The sequence below is a fragment of the Anolis carolinensis genome, chromosome 2 (assembly GCF_035594765.1).
Source record: "Anolis carolinensis isolate JA03-04 chromosome 2, rAnoCar3.1.pri, whole genome shotgun sequence".
Taxonomy (NCBI): domain Eukaryota; kingdom Metazoa; phylum Chordata; class Lepidosauria; order Squamata; family Dactyloidae; genus Anolis; species Anolis carolinensis.
Genome location: NC_085842.1, coordinates 253,291,405 through 253,317,215, shown reverse-complemented (window position 1 = coordinate 253,317,215; position 25,811 = coordinate 253,291,405). Strand labels below are relative to the sequence as shown.

The 25,811-nt window shown below is 43.6% G+C and overlaps 1 protein-coding gene across 6 annotated transcripts in view; it reads right to left on the bottom strand.

The window, feature by feature from the left end:
- The window catches only part of ercc6l2 (ERCC excision repair 6 like 2), a 94,086-nt gene that overhangs the window by 46,440 nt on the left and 21,835 nt on the right, over positions 1-25,811 (bottom strand). For all 6 annotated transcript variants that reach the window (XM_062972084.1, XM_008103213.3, XM_016990991.2 and 3 more), the window contains 5 exons: positions 23,954-24,115; positions 22,616-22,823; positions 19,805-19,945; positions 18,512-18,625; positions 188-307 (listed from right to left, as the gene is read on the bottom strand). In XM_062972084.1, coding sequence (XP_062828154.1) covers positions 188-307; positions 18,512-18,625; positions 19,805-19,945; positions 22,616-22,823; positions 23,954-24,115 — 745 coding nt within the window. The remainder of the gene's footprint in view (positions 1-187; positions 308-18,511; positions 18,626-19,804; positions 19,946-22,615; positions 22,824-23,953; positions 24,116-25,811) is intronic.

The window sequence follows — 25,811 nt, the reverse complement described above, 5'->3', positions numbered from 1 at the left end:
AAAATATCTGCCAGAAGAATGTCCTCTATTTATTTCTAAACACAGACGACATATTAGAACTGTATGATGAAAGTATGTCAAAAGGATGATTTTCTTTCTTAAAGAAAGTGTAATCTGTTTTTTTTTAAAAACATTCCAGTTGCTATATATTGCACAAAACATATGCTACCTCACTTCATTCAATTACCTTCATTTTCCCACTGTACTTTGGATCAGAAATAGTTTCAAATGCTGCATCTTTGCTAAGTTGCACAAAATCAGGAAATTTGGAAAACACTTCTTCACAAACTCTTCTGATGTGAGCTTCCTATAACAAAATGTACACAGTGCAAAAATTATTCAAATAGGACACATTGACGTAGCTGTAATTAACACAGGAATGAAAAGGTCTCAAAGGATATTTTAGAAAATGGAAAAAATCCAAAACTTTTAAAAAAACATATATTTCATATGGACCTTGTTTCTCCCCAAGGAATTCAGGGTAAACTAGAAGTTGCTTTCTCTTTTATGCCCTCCACACACATTCCCCCCCCCCCCCCCACACACACACACACACAACAAATTCCTATAGGAGAGCAAATAGGCTGAGTTTGTGGCTTGGTTAAATTTATGCTATGAAATTTGGCCCCTAATAGAGATTTGAAGTTAGGCCCCACAAGTTCAAATGATTTACTATACCACGCATCTTGTATGGTCCTTTGAGGTTTCCAACACATATAAACACCATGCTTTATACAGATTAGTGAGCCATCTTTACAGCTAGTAAACAATGCTCACAGTCAGTCAAAATTTATGAGTACAGTAGTCTCACTTATCCAACATAAACGGGCCAGTAGAACGTTGGATAAGCGAAAATGTTGGATAATAAGGAGGGATTAAGGAAAAGCCTATTAAATGTCAAATTGCATTATGATTTTACAAATTAAGCACATCATATTTTACAACAAATCGACAGAAAAAGCAGTTCAATACACAATAACATTATATCGTAATTACTGTATTTAAAAATTTAGCACCAAAACATCGCAATGTATTGAAAACATTGACTACAAAAACATTGGCTACTAAAGGGCAGACTGCGTTGGATAATACAGAATGTTGGATAAGTGAAGGTTGGATATGCGAGACTCTACTGTAATACTACGTATGTGCTGTAGTATCAGTACCCTATCTAAACTAGAAGTACAGGTATTAAGGCATTCATTTCATTGCAATGAGATATATCTGAGTAGAGTGTGCAGTCTAATCTAAATAGGCAGCCAAAGGGAAAAGATAAGGAGCAAATGATGGTATCTGGAGAAATGGGAAAGATTATTTAGCTTGGTAGGACTGGAAGAAGATTTTGGAGGGTAAATAATGCCTTGTGGGAAAAGGACTTATACTGCAGGCAGATGATTTGGGAAAGAAATTGTAGAGAATTTGGCATCTAAAAGTCTTAGAAAGTTAAGGCTATTCTGAAGATACACATCTATATATTTGCAAGATAAAGACTTAGAAAGAGAGATTTAGAATATATACTGGCCCTACCACTCTCTCCTCCTTCCCATAATAAAATTGGATATCATACCTGGTATTTATTAGGTAGAAAATGTATCATTCCACTATATATATATTTTGTATTTGACATCATTGGACTTCATTACCTATAAAACATCTTAATTATGACATTTCTTTTAGTTTCTATTGCAATTGTAATGTTGCAATGTAAGACTTGTGTGCAGTTCCCTTATGACATGAAAGCCGAAATCCTATGCACACTTAACAGGGAGTAAGTGCCAGTGAACACTAGGATTTATGATTGACTAAATTTTTCTAAAGTTTTGCTGTAAACAGACTTCTGCTTTTCCTATAAGGTTAACATTATGGAACTCCCTCCCCAGAGAGACTAGATTAGTGCCCACTGTTGTAGTTGGGCCAAGGGGCAGTAATGGTTCTATGGGTGAAACAGCAAGAAGGAGAAAAGGGGCTAATAGAGAGCAGGTGCTTGATGAAGAACAACAAGTAAAGCGGGTCTGGGAAATACTTATGGCTCCTTCAGAGGATGAGACGTTTTATGGGTTTTCTAGTGATGAGGAGTCCATACTAGATGATGATTTCTCAGAGAGTAGAGGAACTAAAAGGTCTACTCGAGAGCAGGAGTCGGATGAGGAAAGAGAAAGGAAAAAGATCCGGGACATACTCACTGCTCCCACGGATGAGGAGACTTTTGAGGGATTCTCTGGGAATGATGGGTCTGGGAGTGAGATGGAGAGTGCTGACTGGACTCAAGTAAATGTGGATGATAAGCCTGCATCAGGGGGCTGCATCAAGGGATTGGCAAGCCTCTCATACTTCTGGGACATGGGGAGATCTAAGTCTTGAACAGAGTGTCACGACCCAGGCTGCAGAGCACCAATAACCATACACAGAGGCCAGAATCTATCTAATATCTTTATTGTAGGAATATATAAAGTTAATAAAAACAAGTGTAGAAAATAGTCCAGAATTAGACCTTTCAGGAAAGGTCAGAATTAGTCCAAAAAAGCAATGTCCAATAAGAAATATTAAGGTCCAAAGTTGTAATCCAATAACCGAAACACTCACTTTGCCAAGCAAAGTGAGGGGAGATGACAAGGTCCTTTAGTCCATGAAACTTGAGCGAGGCTAGGAAATAACTTGATACTTGAAACAAGGCTTGAACGTGGAACAAGGTAACTAAGAACAAGAACAAGGTCCGTGGAATAACTTGATAAATCCGTGGAACAAGGCAAGGATTGATCCTGGGAAACAAGGCAAAGTCCGTAGATAAACAAAGGCTGGGAAGCAAGGCGAAGGCTGGATAGCAAGGCAAGGCTTGAGCAGGAGCGAGGCTTGAACCGGAGCGCGCTGTCCAGACACAACTCGCTCCGTAGGCTGACGAATTGACTCCGCGAAGTTACTACGCGGGTAAAACACCTAAATAGAGTCTAGCTTTCCCGCCGAAGCAGTTCTCTGGGAATCAGAACCGAAAGCTAACTCTGAGACCAGATGTGAGACTCCCCAAAGATTCTCACGAGAAGCAGTCTTAATTGGCCACATTCTTAGCTGCAATCCTCGCACTCCTGCGCGAAGCTGAATCCAAACTTCTCTGTTGTTTACAAAACTCCCGGCGCAAGAATACGGGAGAAGTAGGCTCTGGGCTTGTTTGACATACTTCTGGGAGACAACTTTCTTGCAGGTGCAAGGTTCCCAGATCTGCCTGGGAAAGATCTGGCTGAGAGGAATCCAGTTCAGACTGGGAAGGTAAAAAACCCAAGTTTTCATCTTCATCAGGAATTACAATGTCCTGAGCAGGACTACAAGGCCCATGGGTCATCACACTATCCCCCTCCTCAAGGCCCCTCCCAAACTGGGGCCCTCTCCCCGAGGCGCGAGGTCGCGGTTTGGTGGGATAGGTCTGATGAAAGCGACGAGTTAGATCAGGAGCATGGACTGTGGAGGCGTCTTCCCAAGAGCGTTCCTCAGGGCCAAAACCCACCCAGTCAATGAGATATTGTAGGCGGCGGCGGTGAAAGCGAGAATCCAAAATGTCCTCAACCTCGAACTCCTCCTCCCCATTCATCAAAACAGGAGGGGGGGCCGGTTGGTCTGTATCAGGTCGCACACCATCCGCCGGAAGGAGCAGGGAACGGTGAAACACTGGGTGAATGCGCATTGAACGCGGAAGTTGGAGTTTGAAAGTCACGGGGTTTAATTGCGCCACCACTGGATAGGGACCAATGAAACGGGCATCTAACTTCCGGCAAGGGCGGTGGGAGGGCAGGAAGCGAGTGGACAGGAAAACCCGATCTCCTACCTTGATTTCAGGGCCCGGCTGGCGATGTTTGTCAGCGTGGCGTTTATAGTCCTCCTTGGCTTGGTCCAGTTGCTGGAGCAAAAGTTGTTGCACCGCTGTGAGTTCCTGCAGCCAATCCTCTGCTGCGGGAACCTCTGAAGTTTCAATGACAGGGGGAAAGAAACGTGGATGGAAGCCGTAGTTTGCAAAGAACGGCGTTTCTTTTGTAGAAGCTTGAACTCCATTGTTGTAGGCAAACTCAGACAGTGGTAACAGAGAAGCCCAATTGTCCTGTTGATAGTTTACATAACAGCGAAGATACTGCTCCAAAGTGGCATTGGTGCGCTCCGTTTGCCCATCTGTTTGGGGATGATGAGCTGAAGATAAGCGAGAGTCTATGCCCAATAGTTTTTGTAGTGCCTTCCAAAAACGAGAGGTGAATTGAGATCCACGGTCTGTGACTAAACTCTTGGGCAATCCATGTAGTCTGAAAACATGTTGAAGAAATAGATCCGCAGTTTCCTTGGCCGTGGGGAGGCCTTCGCAGGGAATGAAATGGGCTAACTTGGTGAATAGGTCCACCACCACTAAGATCGTGGTGAATCCACAGGAAGGTGGTAGGTCAGTGATGAAATCCGCGGAAATTATTTCCCATGGGCGAGATGGGGTAGGAAGGGGGTGTAAAAGCCCTGAGGGCTTCTCCCTTCGTATCTTGGAGCGCTGGCATACTGGGCAGGTGTTGACATATTTTTCCACATCCTTGCGGATCTTGGGCCACCAAAAATCCCTTAGGATCAAATGCATAGTTTTAAATAGTCCGAAGTGTCCTGCTGGTTTGCAGTCATGACACAGACGAAGCGCTTTTTCCCTGCCCGGTCCGGGTGGGATATAAACATGATTTCTATAGCAGAGCAGCCCATCTTTAAGCGAAAAGGGGAAATGCAGACCTTGGCGAAGTTGGTCCTGCGCCCAGGCATCTGCTTGCTGACTAGCCCTGATTTCTTGAGCACAGATGGGTCCTGGAGTAGGGGAAGTTGAACCAATGGGAATGGATTTGGTGTTCCCCACCGTGAGCGTGGCAAAGTTCTCAGGTTGTAGCAGTTGGGATTCAAAGGTCTCCTTGCGTCCTGCAGCGTATTCCGGTTTACGTGACAGGGCGTCTGCTTGCTTGGTTTGGGCTGGGGTCACATAATGGATCTGGAAGTTGAAACGTTCAAAGAATAAAGCCCAACGTTGCTGCCTCTGATTTAGTTTGCGGGCAGTTCTTAGATGTTCTAGATTACGATGATCAGTGTGGACTTCAATGGGAAATTTGGCCCCTTCTAGCCAATGTCTCCAAGTTTCAAAGGCTGCCTTTATGGCCAGTAGTTCTTTTTCCCAAATGGTGTAATTCCTCTCTGGTGTGGTTAGTTGACGAGAATAAAAGGCACAGGGGTGGAGGTGATCTCCCACCGGTTGTAAGAGTACAGCCCCAATTGCCACATCAGAGGCGTCCGCTTGCACCACAAAAGGGGTTCCAGGATTTGGGTGCTGTAGAATTGGCTGGGAGGTGAATAGTTTCTTTAGTTGCTGGAACCCTTTCTCTGCTTGATCAGTCCAGCGGAAAGGCTGCTTTCCACGGATGCAGCTAGTGATGGGGTCGGACCAGCGGGCAAAATCTGGAATGAACTTGCGGTAGTAGTTCGCGAACCCCAAGAAACGCTGCACCTCTTTCTTGTTAGTTGGCGCCCGCCATTCCAATACTGCTGAAACTTTGGCTGGATCCATGGAAAGCCCTAGAGGCGAGATGCGGTAACCAAGGAAATCTACCTCTTGTAGATCAAAAGCGCATTTTTCCAGCTTGGCATAAAGTCCATGATCCCGCAATCGTTGTAACACCATTTTGACGTGGTTCTCATGTTCTGATTGTGATCTGGAAAACACCAAAAAATCGTCCAGGTAGATTATCAAGAACCTGTCTAGATAGTCCTGAAAAATGTCATTGACAAAATGCTGGAACGTTGCGGGGGCTCCGCATAAACCGAAATTCATAACTCGGGACTCAAATAATCCGAATTTGGTCTGGAAGGCGGTCTTCCACTCGTCCCCTTCCCTGATGCGAACTAAGTTGTAAGCCCCCCGAAGATCCAGCTTGGTGTAAACCTTGGCTCCTCGAAGCCGATCCAGTAGATCCGAGATTAAGGGCAGGGGATAGCTGTTCCGCTTGGTGATATTGTTCAATGCTCTGTAGTCCACCACCAAGCGTAGTTCCCCTGACTTCTTCTTCACAAACATCACTGGGGAGGCGGCTGGGGATTGAGAGGGTCTGATGAATCCCTTGCGAAGGTTTGTCTCTAGGAATTCCCTGAGAGCTTCTTGCTCTGGTTCAGTCAGGGAGTAGAGATGCCCTCGCGGGATCGGGGCCCCCTCCACCAAGTCAATGGCACAGTCATAAGGTCTATGTGGGGGTAATTTTTCGGCTTCTTTCTCATTGAATACATCCCAATACTCGGAGTACTTCTTTGGCAAGGTGATGATGGGCTCGGTGTCTGTGGCATGGCATACCTTGGCTACGAGGCAATGGTTTTGGCAGTACGGTGAAGCAAACTGCAGTTCTCTGTTGGACCAGGAGATGTTAGGGTCGTGGAGAGTCAGCCATGGAATTCCCAAAATCACAGGGAAATGGGGGACCTCGGTAACAAAGAAGGAAATCTCTTCCATATGTTCCCTTATCCACATCCTGGTGGGTTCCGACCACTGACTTACGGGGCCCGTCTTGAGGGGACGGCCGTCTATGGCTTGCACCACACGGGCATTCTTGAAATCATGATATTGTAATCCCAGAGAGTCGGCATACTCTCTATCGATGAAATTGTTGGTAGCTCCAGAGTCTATCATGGCGTGGATCATGACGGGTCCCCTTTTTGCTGACCATAATGTGACCACGAGAAGGAACAGGACCCCGGTTGGCGGCTCTTGGATGGATTTTTTGACCGGGTTGGCGAGCCTCTCTACACCCGGTCGTTGGCTTCCCCCGCCGGCTGTGTGCCAGTCGGCTCAGACGCCTTCGTCTCCGTGGAGGACGCCGCCGCAAGACGGGCGGCAGGCTTCCCTTTGGCTGGGCACTCTCTGGCGAAGTGGCCCCCGTTCCCGCAGTACCAGCAGAGGTTTAAGCGTTGACGACGGGCCTTCTCGGCGGCATCTAGTCTGGGACGCACATTGCCCAACTGCATCGGCACCTCCTCGCCTCCTCTGGGGTATGGGGTTGGCGGTGGGGGTCTCCACACCGGACGTGGCTGAACGCTGGCGGGAGCGGGGGGTTTTGCCCCGGCTCTACTGCCCTGGCCTCGAACCCACTGTTTCCTGTTGGCAATCATGACTTCAGCCCGTAAACATTGATCAATGAGTGCCTCGAGGGTCTGGGGAGGATCCACCTTGGAGATTTCTTCCAGCATTTCAATGTTGAGACCCTCCCGGAATTGTCCCCTGAGGGCTACATCGTTCCAGCCGGTGTTGTGGGCCAGCACTCGGAACTCGGCTATATACTGAGACATAGGTCTGTCTCCTTGGAAAAGGCGACGGAGTTTGTGACCGGCTGCCTCCAAATTGTCCTCGATTCCCCAAGTCTCCTTGAGGTGGTCCAAGAAGTGTTGCGCTGATCTTAGGTGTGGAGAGGCTTGGTCGAACAGTGCCGTCGCCCAGCTGGCCGCTGGCCCGTCTAGAAGACTGTAAACCCATGCCACTTTGATGTCTTCTTGGGGAAACTCGGCAGCACGGGCCTCCAGATAAGCTTGACATTGGCGACGGAAGACATGAACCTTAGAAGCTTCTCCAGTAAACTTGGTTGGCAACGCCATGGCCGGAAGACGAACTCCGCGTTCCTTCAAACCCCTTATTTCTCCATCCTGTGCATTGAGCTTATCACGGATTCGGTCCACCTCTTCCTTGTCGATGGTGTAGGTAATCGGCTGGCCGCTCGGCCCAGGTACGACTCCGGTAGACATTCTGGCCGAGGTTAATTGGTGCTTAGGGTGGCGGAGTCAAACTGTCACGACCCAGGCTGCAGAGCACCAATAACCATACACAGAGGCCAGAATCTATCTAATATCTTTATTGTAGGAATATATAAAGTTAATAAAAACAAGTGTAGAAAATAGTCCAGAATTAGACCTTTCAGGAAAGGTCAGAATTAGTCCAAAAAAGCAATGTCCAATAAGAAATATTAAGGTCCAAAGTTGTAATCCAATAACCGAAACACTCACTTTGCCAAGCAAAGTGAGGGGAGATGACAAGGTCCTTTAGTCCATGAAACTTGAGCGAGGCTAGGAAATAACTTGATACTTGAAACAAGGCTTGAACGTGGAACAAGGTAACTAAGAACAAGAACAAGGTCCGTGGAATAACTTGATAAATCCGTGGAACAAGGCAAGGATTGATCCTGGGAAACAAGGCAAAGTCCGTAGATAAACAAAGGCTGGGAAGCAAGGCGAAGGCTGGATAGCAAGGCAAGGCTTGAGCAGGAGCGAGGCTTGAACCGGAGCGCGCTGTCCAGACACAACTCGCTCCGTAGGCTGACGAATTGACTCCGCGAAGTTACTACGCGGGTAAAACACCTAAATAGAGTCTAGCTTTCCCGCCGAAGCAGTTCTCTGGGAATCAGAACCGAAAGCTAACTCTGAGACCAGATGTGAGACTCCCCAAAGATTCTCACGAGAAGCAGTCTTAATTGGCCACATTCTTAGCTGCAATCCTCGCACTCCTGCGCGAAGCTGAATCCAAACTTCTCTGTTGTTTACAAAACTCCCGGCGCAAGAATACGGGAGAAGTAGGCTCTGGGCTTGTTTGACATACTTCTGGGAGACAACTTTCTTGCAGGTGCAAGGTTCCCAGATCTGCCTGGGAAAGATCTGGCTGAGAGGAATCCAGTTCAGACTGGGAAGGTAAAAAACCCAAGTTTTCATCTTCATCAGGAATTACAATGTCCTGAGCAGGACTACAAGGCCCATGGGTCATCACACTATCCCCCTCCTCAAGGCCCCTCCCAAACTGGGGCCCTCTCCCCGAGGCGCGAGGTCGCGGTTTGGTGGGATAGGTCTGATGAAAGCGACGAGTTAGATCAGGAGCATGGACTGTGGAGGCGTCTTCCCAAGAGCGTTCCTCAGGGCCAAAACCCACCCAGTCAATGAGATATTGTAGGCGGCGGCGGTGAAAGCGAGAATCCAAAATGTCCTCAACCTCGAACTCCTCCTCCCCATTCATCAAAACAGGAGGGGGGGCCGGTTGGTCTGTATCAGGTCGCACACCATCCGCCGGAAGGAGCAGGGAACGGTGAAACACTGGGTGAATGCGCATTGAACGCGGAAGTTGGAGTTTGAAAGTCACGGGGTTTAATTGCGCCACCACTGGATAGGGACCAATGAAACGGGCATCTAACTTCCGGCAAGGGCGGTGGGAGGGCAGGAAGCGAGTGGACAGGAAAACCCGATCTCCTACCTTGATTTCAGGGCCCGGCTGGCGATGTTTGTCAGCGTGGCGTTTATAGTCCTCCTTGGCTTGGTCCAGTTGCTGGAGCAAAAGTTGTTGCACCGCTGTGAGTTCCTGCAGCCAATCCTCTGCTGCGGGAACCTCTGAAGTTTCAATGACAGGGGGAAAGAAACGTGGATGGAAGCCGTAGTTTGCAAAGAACGGCGTTTCTTTTGTAGAAGCTTGAACTCCATTGTTGTAGGCAAACTCAGACAGTGGTAACAGAGAAGCCCAATTGTCCTGTTGATAGTTTACATAACAGCGAAGATACTGCTCCAAAGTGGCATTGGTGCGCTCCGTTTGCCCATCTGTTTGGGGATGATGAGCTGAAGATAAGCGAGAGTCTATGCCCAATAGTTTTTGTAGTGCCTTCCAAAAACGAGAGGTGAATTGAGATCCACGGTCTGTGACTAAACTCTTGGGCAATCCATGTAGTCTGAAAACATGTTGAAGAAATAGATCCGCAGTTTCCTTGGCCGTGGGGAGGCCTTCGCAGGGAATGAAATGGGCTAACTTGGTGAATAGGTCCACCACCACTAAGATCGTGGTGAATCCACAGGAAGGTGGTAGGTCAGTGATGAAATCCGCGGAAATTATTTCCCATGGGCGAGATGGGGTAGGAAGGGGGTGTAAAAGCCCTGAGGGCTTCTCCCTTCGTATCTTGGAGCGCTGGCATACTGGGCAGGTGTTGACATATTTTTCCACATCCTTGCGGATCTTGGGCCACCAAAAATCCCTTAGGATCAAATGCATAGTTTTAAATAGTCCGAAGTGTCCTGCTGGTTTGCAGTCATGACACAGACGAAGCGCTTTTTCCCTGCCCGGTCCGGGTGGGATATAAACATGATTTCTATAGCAGAGCAGCCCATCTTTAAGCGAAAAGGGGAAATGCAGACCTTGGCGAAGTTGGTCCTGCGCCCAGGCATCTGCTTGCTGACTAGCCCTGATTTCTTGAGCACAGATGGGTCCTGGAGTAGGGGAAGTTGAACCAATGGGAATGGATTTGGTGTTCCCCACCGTGAGCGTGGCAAAGTTCTCAGGTTGTAGCAGTTGGGATTCAAAGGTCTCCTTGCGTCCTGCAGCGTATTCCGGTTTACGTGACAGGGCGTCTGCTTGCTTGGTTTGGGCTGGGGTCACATAATGGATCTGGAAGTTGAAACGTTCAAAGAATAAAGCCCAACGTTGCTGCCTCTGATTTAGTTTGCGGGCAGTTCTTAGATGTTCTAGATTACGATGATCAGTGTGGACTTCAATGGGAAATTTGGCCCCTTCTAGCCAATGTCTCCAAGTTTCAAAGGCTGCCTTTATGGCCAGTAGTTCTTTTTCCCAAATGGTGTAATTCCTCTCTGGTGTGGTTAGTTGACGAGAATAAAAGGCACAGGGGTGGAGGTGATCTCCCACCGGTTGTAAGAGTACAGCCCCAATTGCCACATCAGAGGCGTCCGCTTGCACCACAAAAGGGGTTCCAGGATTTGGGTGCTGTAGAATTGGCTGGGAGGTGAATAGTTTCTTTAGTTGCTGGAACCCTTTCTCTGCTTGATCAGTCCAGCGGAAAGGCTGCTTTCCACGGATGCAGCTAGTGATGGGGTCGGACCAGCGGGCAAAATCTGGAATGAACTTGCGGTAGTAGTTCGCGAACCCCAAGAAACGCTGCACCTCTTTCTTGTTAGTTGGCGCCCGCCATTCCAATACTGCTGAAACTTTGGCTGGATCCATGGAAAGCCCTAGAGGCGAGATGCGGTAACCAAGGAAATCTACCTCTTGTAGATCAAAAGCGCATTTTTCCAGCTTGGCATAAAGTCCATGATCCCGCAATCGTTGTAACACCATTTTGACGTGGTTCTCATGTTCTGATTGTGATCTGGAAAACACCAAAAAATCGTCCAGGTAGATTATCAAGAACCTGTCTAGATAGTCCTGAAAAATGTCATTGACAAAATGCTGGAACGTTGCGGGGGCTCCGCATAAACCGAAATTCATAACTCGGGACTCAAATAATCCGAATTTGGTCTGGAAGGCGGTCTTCCACTCGTCCCCTTCCCTGATGCGAACTAAGTTGTAAGCCCCCCGAAGATCCAGCTTGGTGTAAACCTTGGCTCCTCGAAGCCGATCCAGTAGATCCGAGATTAAGGGCAGGGGATAGCTGTTCCGCTTGGTGATATTGTTCAATGCTCTGTAGTCCACCACCAAGCGTAGTTCCCCTGACTTCTTCTTCACAAACATCACTGGGGAGGCGGCTGGGGATTGAGAGGGTCTGATGAATCCCTTGCGAAGGTTTGTCTCTAGGAATTCCCTGAGAGCTTCTTGCTCTGGTTCAGTCAGGGAGTAGAGATGCCCTCGCGGGATCGGGGCCCCCTCCACCAAGTCAATGGCACAGTCATAAGGTCTATGTGGGGGTAATTTTTCGGCTTCTTTCTCATTGAATACATCCCAATACTCGGAGTACTTCTTTGGCAAGGTGATGATGGGCTCGGTGTCTGTGGCATGGCATACCTTGGCTACGAGGCAATGGTTTTGGCAGTACGGTGAAGCAAACTGCAGTTCTCTGTTGGACCAGGAGATGTTAGGGTCGTGGAGAGTCAGCCATGGAATTCCCAAAATCACAGGGAAATGGGGGACCTCGGTAACAAAGAAGGAAATCTCTTCCATATGTTCCCTTATCCACATCCTGGTGGGTTCCGACCACTGACTTACGGGGCCCGTCTTGAGGGGACGGCCGTCTATGGCTTGCACCACACGGGCATTCTTGAAATCATGATATTGTAATCCCAGAGAGTCGGCATACTCTCTATCGATGAAATTGTTGGTAGCTCCAGAGTCTATCATGGCGTGGATCATGACGGGTCCCCTTTTTGCTGACCATAATGTGACCACGAGAAGGAACAGGACCCCGGTTGGCGGCTCTTGGATGGATTTTTTGACCGGGTTGGCGAGCCTCTCTACACCCGGTCGTTGGCTTCCCCCGCCGGCTGTGTGCCAGTCGGCTCAGACGCCTTCGTCTCCGTGGAGGACGCCGCCGCAAGACGGGCGGCAGGCTTCCCTTTGGCTGGGCACTCTCTGGCGAAGTGGCCCCCGTTCCCGCAGTACCAGCAGAGGTTTAAGCGTTGACGACGGGCCTTCTCGGCGGCATCTAGTCTGGGACGCACATTGCCCAACTGCATCGGCACCTCCTCGCCTCCTCTGGGGTATGGGGTTGGCGGTGGGGGTCTCCACACCGGACGTGGCTGAACGCTGGCGGGAGCGGGGGGTTTTGCCCCGGCTCTACTGCCCTGGCCTCGAACCCACTGTTTCCTGTTGGCAATCATGACTTCAGCCCGTAAACATTGATCAATGAGTGCCTCGAGGGTCTGGGGAGGATCCACCTTGGAGATTTCTTCCAGCATTTCAATGTTGAGACCCTCCCGGAATTGTCCCCTGAGGGCTACATCGTTCCAGCCGGTGTTGTGGGCCAGCACTCGGAACTCGGCTATATACTGAGACATAGGTCTGTCTCCTTGGAAAAGGCGACGGAGTTTGTGACCGGCTGCCTCCAAATTGTCCTCGATTCCCCAAGTCTCCTTGAGGTGGTCCAAGAAGTGTTGCGCTGATCTTAGGTGTGGAGAGGCTTGGTCGAACAGTGCCGTCGCCCAGCTGGCCGCTGGCCCGTCTAGAAGACTGTAAACCCATGCCACTTTGATGTCTTCTTGGGGAAACTCGGCAGCACGGGCCTCCAGATAAGCTTGACATTGGCGACGGAAGACATGAACCTTAGAAGCTTCTCCAGTAAACTTGGTTGGCAACGCCATGGCCGGAAGACGAACTCCGCGTTCCTTCAAACCCCTTATTTCTCCATCCTGTGCATTGAGCTTATCACGGATTCGGTCCACCTCTTCCTTGTCGATGGTGTAGGTAATCGGCTGGCCGCTCGGCCCAGGTACGACTCCGGTAGACATTCTGGCCGAGGTTAATTGGTGCTTAGGGTGGCGGAGTCAAACTGTCACGACCCAGGCTGCAGAGCACCAATAACCATACACAGAGGCCAGAATCTATCTAATATCTTTATTGTAGGAATATATAAAGTTAATAAAAACAAGTGTAGAAAATAGTCCAGAATTAGACCTTTCAGGAAAGGTCAGAATTAGTCCAAAAAAGCAATGTCCAATAAGAAATATTAAGGTCCAAAGTTGTAATCCAATAACCGAAACACTCACTTTGCCAAGCAAAGTGAGGGGAGATGACAAGGTCCTTTAGTCCATGAAACTTGAGCGAGGCTAGGAAATAACTTGATACTTGAAACAAGGCTTGAACGTGGAACAAGGTAACTAAGAACAAGAACAAGGTCCGTGGAATAACTTGATAAATCCGTGGAACAAGGCAAGGATTGATCCTGGGAAACAAGGCAAAGTCCGTAGATAAACAAAGGCTGGGAAGCAAGGCGAAGGCTGGATAGCAAGGCAAGGCTTGAGCAGGAGCGAGGCTTGAACCGGAGCGCGCTGTCCAGACACAACTCGCTCCGTAGGCTGACGAATTGACTCCGCGAAGTTACTACGCGGGTAAAACACCTAAATAGAGTCTAGCTTTCCCGCCGAAGCAGTTCTCTGGGAATCAGAACCGAAAGCTAACTCTGAGACCAGATGTGAGACTCCCCAAAGATTCTCACGAGAAGCAGTCTTAATTGGCCACATTCTTAGCTGCAATCCTCGCACTCCTGCGCGAAGCTGAATCCAAACTTCTCTGTTGTTTACAAAACTCCCGGCGCAAGAATACGGGAGAAGTAGGCTCTGGGCTTGTTTGACATACTTCTGGGAGACAACTTTCTTGCAGGTGCAAGGTTCCCAGATCTGCCTGGGAAAGATCTGGCTGAGAGGAATCCAGTTCAGACTGGGAAGGTAAAAAACCCAAGTTTTCATCTTCATCAGGAATTACAATGTCCTGAGCAGGACTACAAGGCCCATGGGTCATCACACAGAGATGGAGGGGCTAGAGGGATGGGAGGCAAGATCCACTAACAAGATCAAGATCAGCTGTGATTGATGAGGAAAGGGCTGAGGTCTCATCAGCATCGGACTCTGATGAGTAAGTTAAAAGTACAGTTTGGAGAACTATTGCCTTGCAGAAGGCAAGGTGTCGTTTTGGGGACATTGCTTTGTTGCTGCCTGTTTTCCTTGGGTCTTGGCTGTACAGCTTCCTGATAATCCGGATTGAATCCTGCTTTGGTGTTCCTGGCTTCTGACTCCTGTTCGGCTCTTGACAACAATGTTCCAGTTTGGCGTTTGTTTTGGCGTTTCTGCTCCAGCGCTTCCAGTTTGGCATTTGCCTTGGCATTTCTGCTCCAGCGCTTCCAGTTCGGCATTTGCCTTGGCGTTTTTGTTCCAGCGCTTCCAGTTCAGCGTTTGTGTTGGCGTTCCTGCTTTGGCGTTCCTGCTTTGGCGCTCATACTTCGGCTTTTCTGGCTTCGGAACCCGGTCCAGCTCCTGACCTTCATCTGTGCTTGCTCCTGGCTTGGTGTCTCCGGTTTTCTTCCTTTGGTCTTTGAAATTTGGCCTGGCTTCGACTATGATTCTGCTTGCTGCCTTTTGGGAGCGTTTTGATCTTTTCCAGCCCTTTGCGCCACAGCATTGAGTGGCGTCAGTTCTGGTAACGTTTCTGTTACATTTGCTACGGATTATCAAGCCAGATAATCCAGTTTATCCTTTTGTTCTTGCTTTTGACTCCTTTTGAACTAAGACGTTTACTTTTGAAGAGAAACACTGCAGTTAAGTGTTTCTGGGTTTTAAATATCATTTAATAAACATTTAAGAACTGTCCTTTACATGTGTGGCTTTTTAAGAGGGGGCTGTGTCATGACACCCACCCTGGCCATCTTCTGGAAAGATCTGAAAACATGGCTTTTCCAATGTGCCTTTCACATTTTGACTTGTTCTTTCAAGCCCTATTTAATATCTAGCCTTAGCACTTTATCACCAGCCTCGTCGCTGGAGTATACTGCACAAGCTCTGGCCCACCTTATAGCTCTGACTATATTTACCGGGCTCGGCTACTGGAATCGGTTGCTGTTGAGTTTATGTTTTTAATGATGGTTTACATGTTTTTATGTTAGTTATGCTTTGCAATGTACATGTATTTTAATGTGCCGTATTTTAATTTTGTTTCACTGTGTTTGGTCCCCATGTAAGATGGGGTGGGATATAAGAATAAAGTTGTCGTCGTCGTCGTCATCATCATCATTACAACTGCTTTGGTTAGCATCTCCCAATTAAAGCTACCCTGTTTCCCCGAAAATAAGACATCCCCAGAAAATAAGACCTAGTAGAGGTTTTGCTGAATTGCTAAATATAAGGCCTCCCCCAAAGGTAAGATCTAGTAAAGTTTTTGTTTGGAAGCATGCAGGATCGGTAAATGTACATACCATAGATTGTTGTACATGGAAATACAGGTAGTAACAAGAAATAATAATAATAATAATATTATAATAACTTTATTCTTGTACCCCACCTCCATGTCCCAGAAGGGACTTAGGGCAGCTTACACAGGGATAAGCAAAACAACAACATAAATTTACATACGAACAGAAATTTAAAACAGTAATTTAAAAACAGTATAGCAATAAAATATAATACAGAAATTCTTGAAAGGATTCACAGTTTGGTTATGCTGGTTTGTGATGACAACTACTGTACAGTAGATAATAAATTTTCATTTTTTAAAAATTCAACCATAAATGTGAATTCTTCTTTGTGGGAAAATAAGACATCCCCTGAAAATAAGACCTAGCGCCTCTTTGGGAGAAAAAAATAGTATAAGACACTGTCTTATTTTCAGGGAAACAGGGTATATACTGATTATATCTTCTCATACCATGTAAAAAAGGTCAATCTGTTTCTAATTTGTTAAAAGTTTAGTTTAAAATGTCCTTCTTAAAATAAACTCTCCCTTCAGTTCTGTAGGTATATGGTGGGATTTTTTATGAGCTTGCATACCAGAAGGCATGGTCTTACAAGAAGCTGATAAAATCAATTTCTGGGTCTGTGTTACTTTACTGCTTCTAAATTGTTGTCTCTGCCTGTGTGTTTCTATCCTTACAAAAAAAGAAAGAGATAAGTACAGACATGCCTTTTCTTGGTCCATTATGCACCATGAACATGCCTTTTCTTGGTCCATTATGCACCATGAACTTAAGCTAACTTCTTTGGAACTTAAGTCCCCTTTAAATCACATGTTTGGAATACCATCCTTTGGGAACAGTACATGACCTTACATACTGACTTTCAGGGGAATGTTAAGGATTACTTATTCTAATTTGCATTTGATTCATTTTAATGTATCATGCTTTCTGCTAACAATTTATCTGTTTTTCCTATCTTATTTGTTACAATTACTCATTTTAAATGATATACATATTTAGTATTGTTTGTAGGTATAAATTAAACTTTAATATGTTATGTGAGGGTTTTGAAAAGTATCTTCATATATGTATATTTACTTTTCTCTTGTTTTGTCTTTGCTTTTGTTTAATTTATCTGTGAAATAAACCATTTCTGTTAAAATTATCTTATAAAAATGGAATTTCAGCTCTTTCTAGCTGATTCAGTCTTCAAAACAGCCTTTAGGTCTCCTAAGGTAAGAAAGTTCTCAGGCAATTTACTGATTTAGATGAGCATATTCATTGTCTTCTATTCCTAAAGACCTACTAGCTCTTTAAAGTTAGAAAGTTGAAGATCACCAGACTGGACACTTGAGTTACAGGAGCACAAATTTCTTTATCAAGAGATCCATTTTGAAAACTAGAGTGCTCAGAGTGAAACAAAACAGGCGGTCTTATAGACCCCAATTGTTATCCAGCAGTCCTTTTCTCCTTTACACAAAGCATTCCACAAGTAGAGAAACAGAAGACAAATGTGAAGGCTAGCTGCCCCCTTTCAAGCTGGGAAAAGGGGCTGAGCACAATAGAGTCTGCCTGCCATGTCTCCTTCTCTCCTTCATCGTAGTAAAGAAGGGAAGAGAGATGCAGAAATTAGAATCTGTTAAGTGTGTTACTGAGCAATGTCCAGACAGAAAAGGAAAGGGACAAATGAAGATTTGATTAAGACTTCAAGAAGCTCCCAGGGCCCAATTAAACCAACCCTTCATCCTGATTTGGGGGGGGGGGGGGGGGGGGGGGAGTTGCTAATCAGTTTTGTGGCAGCTGTTTGATGGGTTAATGCGGCCTGTAACATTAATATATGTTACAGGATACTTCTTTGAACTTTTTAAAATCACCTGCATTTTGAGCGAGGGTAAACCATTTCATATTCAGGAAGCAGCTGTGGCAGTATCACACTGCTTTCCCTGGGCTCAGTGCAGGTGATGGCATCTACCTGATCCTGTTGTTCTGGATTTTGTGGTGCCCACCAGTCACAACAACGGCAGAGTTCATCACTCTTCTGGAGCAATGAGGTGACTGGAAGGAAAAAGAGGCAAAAGGAGGTAGTGATTCCTCCTTTCACCCCATGCCTCTCTCATGTTTCTTCATCACTCTATCATTATTGCAGGTACTTCAAAGACCAGAACGATGTGGGCAAACAGCAGCGATCATACAGCTATATGAATATTTTCCTATTAAGATGAGTATTTTAGGAGGTGTTCCTGCCACATCTTGGAGACTAGGAGGCAGCAGAATAGTTCACAGCTGTCCCTTTCTAGATAGAAGGCAGCTGAATGCTAAGAAGACGGAAGAGAACTCAGGGAGATGCTAGTCTGGATGGAGTAGGAGTTGACAGCAAACCTGCTTCACTAAAAGAGCAGCTCTTTTTGGGGTTCTCAAAAAGAGTCTGGACAGCTACCTATTAGCATTAGTTTTAGTATTTTTTATTCTGGATTTAGGAGGGGATTTGATTTAATAGCCTATAGGACTCTTACAATTTCCGCAATTGTATCTTTCAGTTAAGCTGTTTCTAAGTCTTTGAAACATCAGATAGAAAAAAGAAGATGGGGACATAGAAAAGCAGGTAAAAATCCAGCAAAAGAACTGGGGGTGGCCAGCCATATTTTTTTGATCATGTTCACACTATAAGACAAAAAAAATTACCACTGAAAAAACATTTACTATTACATAAATGATGCCATATTTTGTGAACAGCATATTCTCAGAACAATTTTAACAGAATGGATAACTAGCAAGGCACTGAAATTAAAAGTTATCAGTAGGCTGCTACTTCTACAGAATATTACTGGTTAGGAAAACTTAAGGAAACTAACCTGCTGTTTGCTAGTGTTGTCTATTTGTAACAGGCCAGTGTGGTTAGCGATCTTACGAAGAATCGTGAGGTAGCTGAAATACAATGCTTGCATCGTTTCACCATGGACATTTGTCTATAGAAACATAAATAAATAATCTTTGAATAATCAAAGGATTGAACCAGTTTATAATTATATCGCATGAGATAGATATATACCACCAAGTTCATAATTTGGATTTCTTTCTTCTTCCTAAAAGACATGTTTCTGGAATCAGGAGAAAAACTTGAATTCTACAAATGTGCCTTAAACCTAACAGAATTAAACATATACTATAATTTTCTGTCTCTCAAACATTATATATCAGGTAGTTAAAAGACATTTTATTGATCCAGTAATAAGCATCAAAGAGAAGAAATATATTTTTATTTTATAAAAAACAGATGGCATCGGGGGGTTTTTTCAAACTTTGAAGATAATAACATATCTGACAGCCATGGTCATACAAACACTGAAATCTTTCTACTCCAACACAAAAAAATAGAAATCGGTTGTACAGAGGGCATTATGCATTTTTACACTAATTATTCAATTACTTGCAAAATTAAGCAACACAAATATGGATTTGTTGCTTCTATGTCCTCCAGGAATTAGACAAACTACTTTCTAAAACCAGTATCCTAAACCAGTATTAATGTCAACTGCAACAGACCCATTTAATTAATGAGATTTATATAAAGTGTGACTTATTTAAGATTTAATTCAATTCTCAAGTTGAAACTAGCAACTGGCCATAGGCCAGTGTTTTTAAGTTTAAATACTGCTATTCTCATCTTAACATAACATCTGAAAGATTTCAGAGTGAAGAAAGACTTGATACTAATCATCATTTGCTTTTTTTATTTAAGGAAATATTGCATTAACTTGTCTACACATGCACCAGGACTGACTTGCATGAGAATGAAGTATAAAAGAGATAATGCAGCCCTCAGGTGACAGAACAGATATGAAGTAGGACTTCAGATTGTAGGTTGTACGTCATTAAAATAATTGTAAAATGACTAAATATTTAAATAAAATAAGTGGGAAATTACAATTGTAAGGCTTTCTACTATTTTTGGAAAGTCACTGGAACAGATGCTCACATTATCAAGGAAATGGAGCAGACATTAAGTATGTCCTATGTCTTAATCTGTAAACTGACTCCAGCCCTTTGGAGATACATGAGCAACAAGCCAGTGAAGATGAATAGGACATTGCAGAACAGGTGTTACAATAAAAAACGCTGCTGCTAATAATACAAACAAATCTTACTTTGTAGCAACAGTTCTTCCTTTTGCGGCCACTGTTGCAGCTACAAGGTTTACGTGCTTGTAGCACTAAGCGTACATCTTCTGTTTCCAATACGGCCTTATAAACAGCTCTCTGGAACTCAGTCAGAGAACAGTATACCATCTGGCAAAATAATATACAAAAGAACACAAAAGAAAACACACACATAAATATTTAAAAAAATCACAAAACGTGGAGAGTGAACAACTGTTTTCAACACAGTGCAATTCAATGAATGCTCTGTTTTTGAAAAAGTATAAAAAAGATCATAGTCAGTAACTCTCTTCTATGAAATTATTCAATCTGTTAAGAATATAAAAGATACATTGTAACAATCTATCTGAGGCTGGTATGAGCAGGACTGTGAAAGAAAATGACTAAAGATTCTGCATCGCTTAAAAGCTCTATTTGCCGTTTTTGGCACTAATTATTGTAGAGCCCTAATGCAGACAGAGTGAATAAAAGGAAACAGTCAATTCTTAAGACTGACATTCTGAATTGGTGGTACAGGGGGGAGGGGGCTCTGTACAGTGGTATGACAAACCTTATCCATCCTCTTAAAGACCATGGGTGGCATCTCCATGACATCTTTTGGTCTCAACCAGCAGGATACAGAAATCCCAAGATCACTTCTGAATTTAGACCACCCACAAAGCAGCAGCACCATGCTGTGCTATAATAATCCAGTGGTATCTTGAACATATACTCACATTATCAAGAGAATGGAGCTAAATAAAAGCTCCTAGATTAAAGGCAACCAAGTGACATTGCTGTTAATCTTCTCTTTAGAAAACACAGTTAGTCTGCAGCATTATTCCAAGCTTTGGCAGAAAGACAGGTATAAACAAGGAGGGAACAGCAGACTGATGTGTATCTTTATTAAAACTATGTGAAACTGTGTGCTCTCTAAAATGTATTCTTGCACTCATGCAAACATTCTAGCCAAACTGAAAAGCATGTGTTCTTTCATTAGCATGTGTTCTATCTGCCAAGTACAAATAGAGTTTTCCTTTTAACAGCTCATAACTAGCTTTTTTATAAGTTTATCAAAGAAGTGAAAGTATGAGACCAGAAAGGTTTCGGCCATACCCTGGTATACATTTACATAAGATCAGTCCTTTTTAGAGGTTTTGAAGAGCTAAATCAGACAAACTCAGTTTCATACCTTATTTAAGCATTTAATTATATATTGGCCAACGACATCAAAAAAAGTAAAAAATAACTGTGTGCAAATGTCATAAACAGAAAGTTACCTAAAACCATTGTTCTTCTCACCTAAGGGACTGTGCATACACAGACACTATTCAGGCCTTCAGGAAGTCCCTGGGAGTCAGGAAACACTGGTTCCTTTCCCAACCCCATACATGCCTTGCATGGATGCAAACGTTCTTACATAAAGCATTATCAAATATACGTTTCATTTGGGCAATTTTCAAATAGCTTCTCTTAGGAAGGGAAGACCATGCCCAACAGATGCAAACAAAAGTAGAACAATGCAGCCACTCCAGCTTGTTCAAAAGACTCAAGTCTGTCAGGGAGAGGACAAGTGTGAATGACAATAGCACAAATGACTTGTGTATAATCTAAAAATATATTCATTGCATTGTGGAAATGGAAGGAAGACACAGCAAAATTTGAAACACCATGACTCAGGAAAAAATGCACTAAGGACTCAAGAGTCTAAACTGAGCACAAAAGATGGAATTTGGAATTATGTGAGGCTGCAAAAAAGTTCATTTGTTTGTAACTGTCCTAGCCAACACTCACAGAGGTGAAATACTGACTGCACAACTTGTGGACAAAATTTGTGGTATTAGGTTCTTCCAAAACATGAATGGCAAGAAAGCACAGGCGCTTCATATTAATCACAGGCCCTTCAAATTAGTCACGTCACTGACTAGGCCAGGAAGTTAGAACTCAGTTATCTCCCCATTGACATCTGTAAATATGCTGTTGCTGTTAGCTCTCCTCCTTTTCCACTGCCTCAGAGCCTTCACTAAGTTTCCCTTACAAGAATTTTATCTCTTCAGTAAAAAGAGGGTATATAAAGAAAGGGTGAAACTCTATGGAGAGGGAGATGGGGAAGAGAACTAGGTGAATTGCTGTAATAGCAAGTTTTATGCATATGTCTTTGTTTGATGTTTTTATAGTTTTAATGGTTTTAATCTACAGTTGTATGTATTTTATTTAGATATGTGATATATTTTTATATATTTGTAAGGCATTGAATTTTGCCGTTTATTATGTTGTAAACTGCTTTGAGTCCCCCAGGGGTGAGAAAAGCAGTATAGAAATGTAGTTAATAATAATAATAAATAATAATTTTAACAATCAAGAGATAATCATGTTCCTCACTAAATCCATTCCTATTTATTTCCTGAAGTGCGAATGTGATGGAATTCCCTTACTAACATCTTAACAGTCCCTGCTAGCCTCCATCTTGCACACATTCACATTTGTCCCCTGTGTAAGATGATAATCCACTGCATATACAATGTCTATTTTGGATAAATTCCACAATTTCCACATTTAAATGTACAGGTAGTCCTCAAGTAACAAACATCCAACTTAGAAATGACTCATAGTTATAAACGAGGGTGAGAAAACAGGAAGTGAGAGACATCTACCTCTAAGAAAGGAAATTCACTCCTGGAAGAGTTTTCATGAGGAAAAGATGTCTCCAATGAAGCTCGATCACCAACCTTTGTTTTTACAAGCCAAATTTTGTTAATAACTTGGAGACTGCCTGTGATTAACAATCCTAATAAACCAATTGTAATTAATAGTTCTTACTCTATCTTCCTTCTTGGGCAGCTGATCGTTAATAAGAGCCTTTGTACGCCTTAAGAAGTAACCAGACATTTGTTTAGCTAGTTTTTGCATTGCCTTACGGCCAGTGGCTAGTTCTCTTTTTGTGGCAGTGTGCCGCTGGCCATGCTCTACTGGATCAGAAAATTCCTTCTTAAAGCGTGCTTCATTACCCAAAAGCCCAGGTACAGCCCTGAGAGAAGAGATAAAGACAGCAGTAAATATATTGTCACTTTTATGATTGATTCAAGGTGTTACTATTTGTTTCTGAGGCTCCAAATGTGAGGCTTATTTGTTTAAAAATATGAATTATCAGTGTATTGCTATCTTCCATCTAGGAGTTAACCAATGATGCAACTTTCAGAGAGAGTAAGTCCCAATTCATTAGGGTTGTTGTGTGTTTTCTGGGCTGTATGGCCATGTTCCAGAAGCATATATCTCACCACCTCTGAGGATGCCTGCCATAGATGTGGGTGAAACGTCAGGAGAGAATGCTTCTGGAACATGGCCATACAGCCCGGAAAACACACAACAACCCTGTGATTCCAAGCAATGAAAGCCTTCGACAACCCAATTAATTAGTTTATAAGAAGGCCTATATAGAATAGTTCTTTAAAACTCCATGCATACCTCTCATATATTCATTTTCAAAGCTCTCTGCACTCCGTTTTGTTAAAAAACAAGTATTATAACAGTGTTTCTATATGCATGGAAATGTAATACTGAAATATTCATAAGGGCAGCACACCATGATTTCACTACGAATGTTGCCATCACATTAGAAAATGGCTCCATGCACTGACCTTTACATTAGTTGTAGCAAGCTCAAATTACGATATCAATGTTGTTTGTTTACTACAGTAGGAAAATGTTTACTAGAAATAACTAGGAAACAGATGATCAATGTATGTACTACTCCAATGACAATCATTAAACTGTAATAATATTCTCTAAAAGCAATGTCAGTAAAATCTGGGTCAAGAAATTACAACAACATACAACAACAACAACTGAAACATGCATTTGAATTTCCAGTAGGGTTTTGTTCACTGTGTTGTTAAAAGGCATATATTCATTCAAACCTATGACCTCAGAGGTGAACAGATACTTTGCTATTCCATAGTATGTGACAAGTATGTTCCCGGTGTATTCTACTGGAACATAATGCACTTTCTACAGTCCTATGAACCAAGAGGTTGTGACTGATTTCCCTGCAGTTGTGCCTTACAGATCAATACAATGCAATCTACAACCATCATGTGCTTGGAATATATTTAAGTGGCTTCAAATGTTCCAAATATTTGGTCTCCTCTTGCAACATACCAGTCCATGACACACCAAAGTTCCTTCATATTATTCTGCAGAATTGTCCCAGTAAGTCCAAGCCGAACCTTACATGTTAGAGCCTTCATTGTCTGAGTTATTTGAGCCTTCGGATTTTTGATTCTGTGCACTTCATCTACAATGACAGCTGACCACTCTAAGCTGTGAAGCAGGAAATACTGATAGTTATCATACAAAACATTGTCCTAAATCAAATCGTTCATTCACATTACAGAAGACCTATCAATCAATGGTTTCATTAAGTAGGTCTGTCTACCATGGCTGGATTTAGGATAGCCAATAGTGAGGAATGCTAGGAATTATAGTTCCACAATTGGACTTAGGTCAGCAGTACTGCTGAACTACAACTCCCAGCACTTTACATGATTTTCCTTACAATTACAGTCCAGTAAGATCAGTAATAATATCAATATCATGAGAGCTGAACCATTTTCACCTAAATTTAGGTGTTTCCCATATAAACAAAAGAATTTAACACCGTAAATGAATACTTCCATGGCAGCTAAGGAATAATTTATTTATTAAAGTATTTAAAGCACATCTTACATCAAAGATCTCTGACCAACTTGCAATATAGTTTACTTCCTTGGCTTTACTCAGTCACATGAGGCAAACCAGGAAATAGACAGCCAATTTGGATACCAGTTTGAAGCAGTATTATATGGCTGTGTAGAATCGCCCTTAGAAGCTTGCCTTTACATCCATATTTTCAACCACATTTGAAGAGGTTAATTGACTCCTGCTGCTTCTGATGGCCTCCTTACTTTTAATAGCTACTTGGTAGATAAGTGCAACATGGTGCAATTCATAATAAAAATAGTTGTATCTATTCAACCCGACCACATCTGAAGAGTCAGGGTTTCTTCCTATCATTTTTGATAAGAATCTACTAACATTTGCAAATTTCGCCATCAATTGTATGGAATTAATTTGAGATTTAAGGCAAATGTATGAGAAAGTAAATGTAATACATTTGTACACTCTCATGCCCAATACCTAGTATCAGACATCATTCATTCAGAAACAATCAGGTGAAGGAAGGAAAGAATTAACCAGAAAAATATCTTTCTAGTCCAAAGAAGCCTTTGTATAACTAAAGACAGTTTTTTTTCTGATATACACATTTACCACACAGCTGGCACATGTGGTCAGTATTATTCTATATTTATTGGTACAACTATAATTTTTGAAAACTGGGTTAAATCCAACCAACTTTTTCAGTCAATGAAACAGATGCTATTGAGAGAATGGATTCTTCTTCTGAACCTCTCAAAATCTGCTCTAAGATTCAATCCACTGAGTAGATCAGGACGAGCACAGGGGATGGAGTGGAGAAGAAGGGATAATCAGGACATAAAGTCAACCTGGAAAAGTTCTTTTTTTCTGAAAGACAACTACCACAGTCTGCCAGACTGACAGTGACCAAGCCAATGGAGGGAGATATTGGGAGTTTTAGTTTAAAAAAATGTAATTTTACTATGCTCCAAGCAAAAGTATCTTCACGTAATATTGGACAGGGCTTATTTTCATTTGAAATCATTTAATCAGAAAAAAATCCACATATTTGAACTGATTTTGTGTGTGCAGTATTATCACTTTTTAAACATGTTTTTCTCATGTTCTCTTTAAACAACTTCAATGATTTGTTATTCTGGTTTATAGGGCTCTTAGGCTGTTAAAGGGGCCCCTGGTGGCACAGTGTGTTAAATTGCTGAGCTGCTGAACTTGCGGACCAAAAGGTGCCAGGTTCAAATCCCGGGAGCAGAATGAGCGCCCGCTGTTAGCCCCAGCTCCTGCCAACCTAGCAGTTCAAAAACATGCAAATGTGAGTAGATTA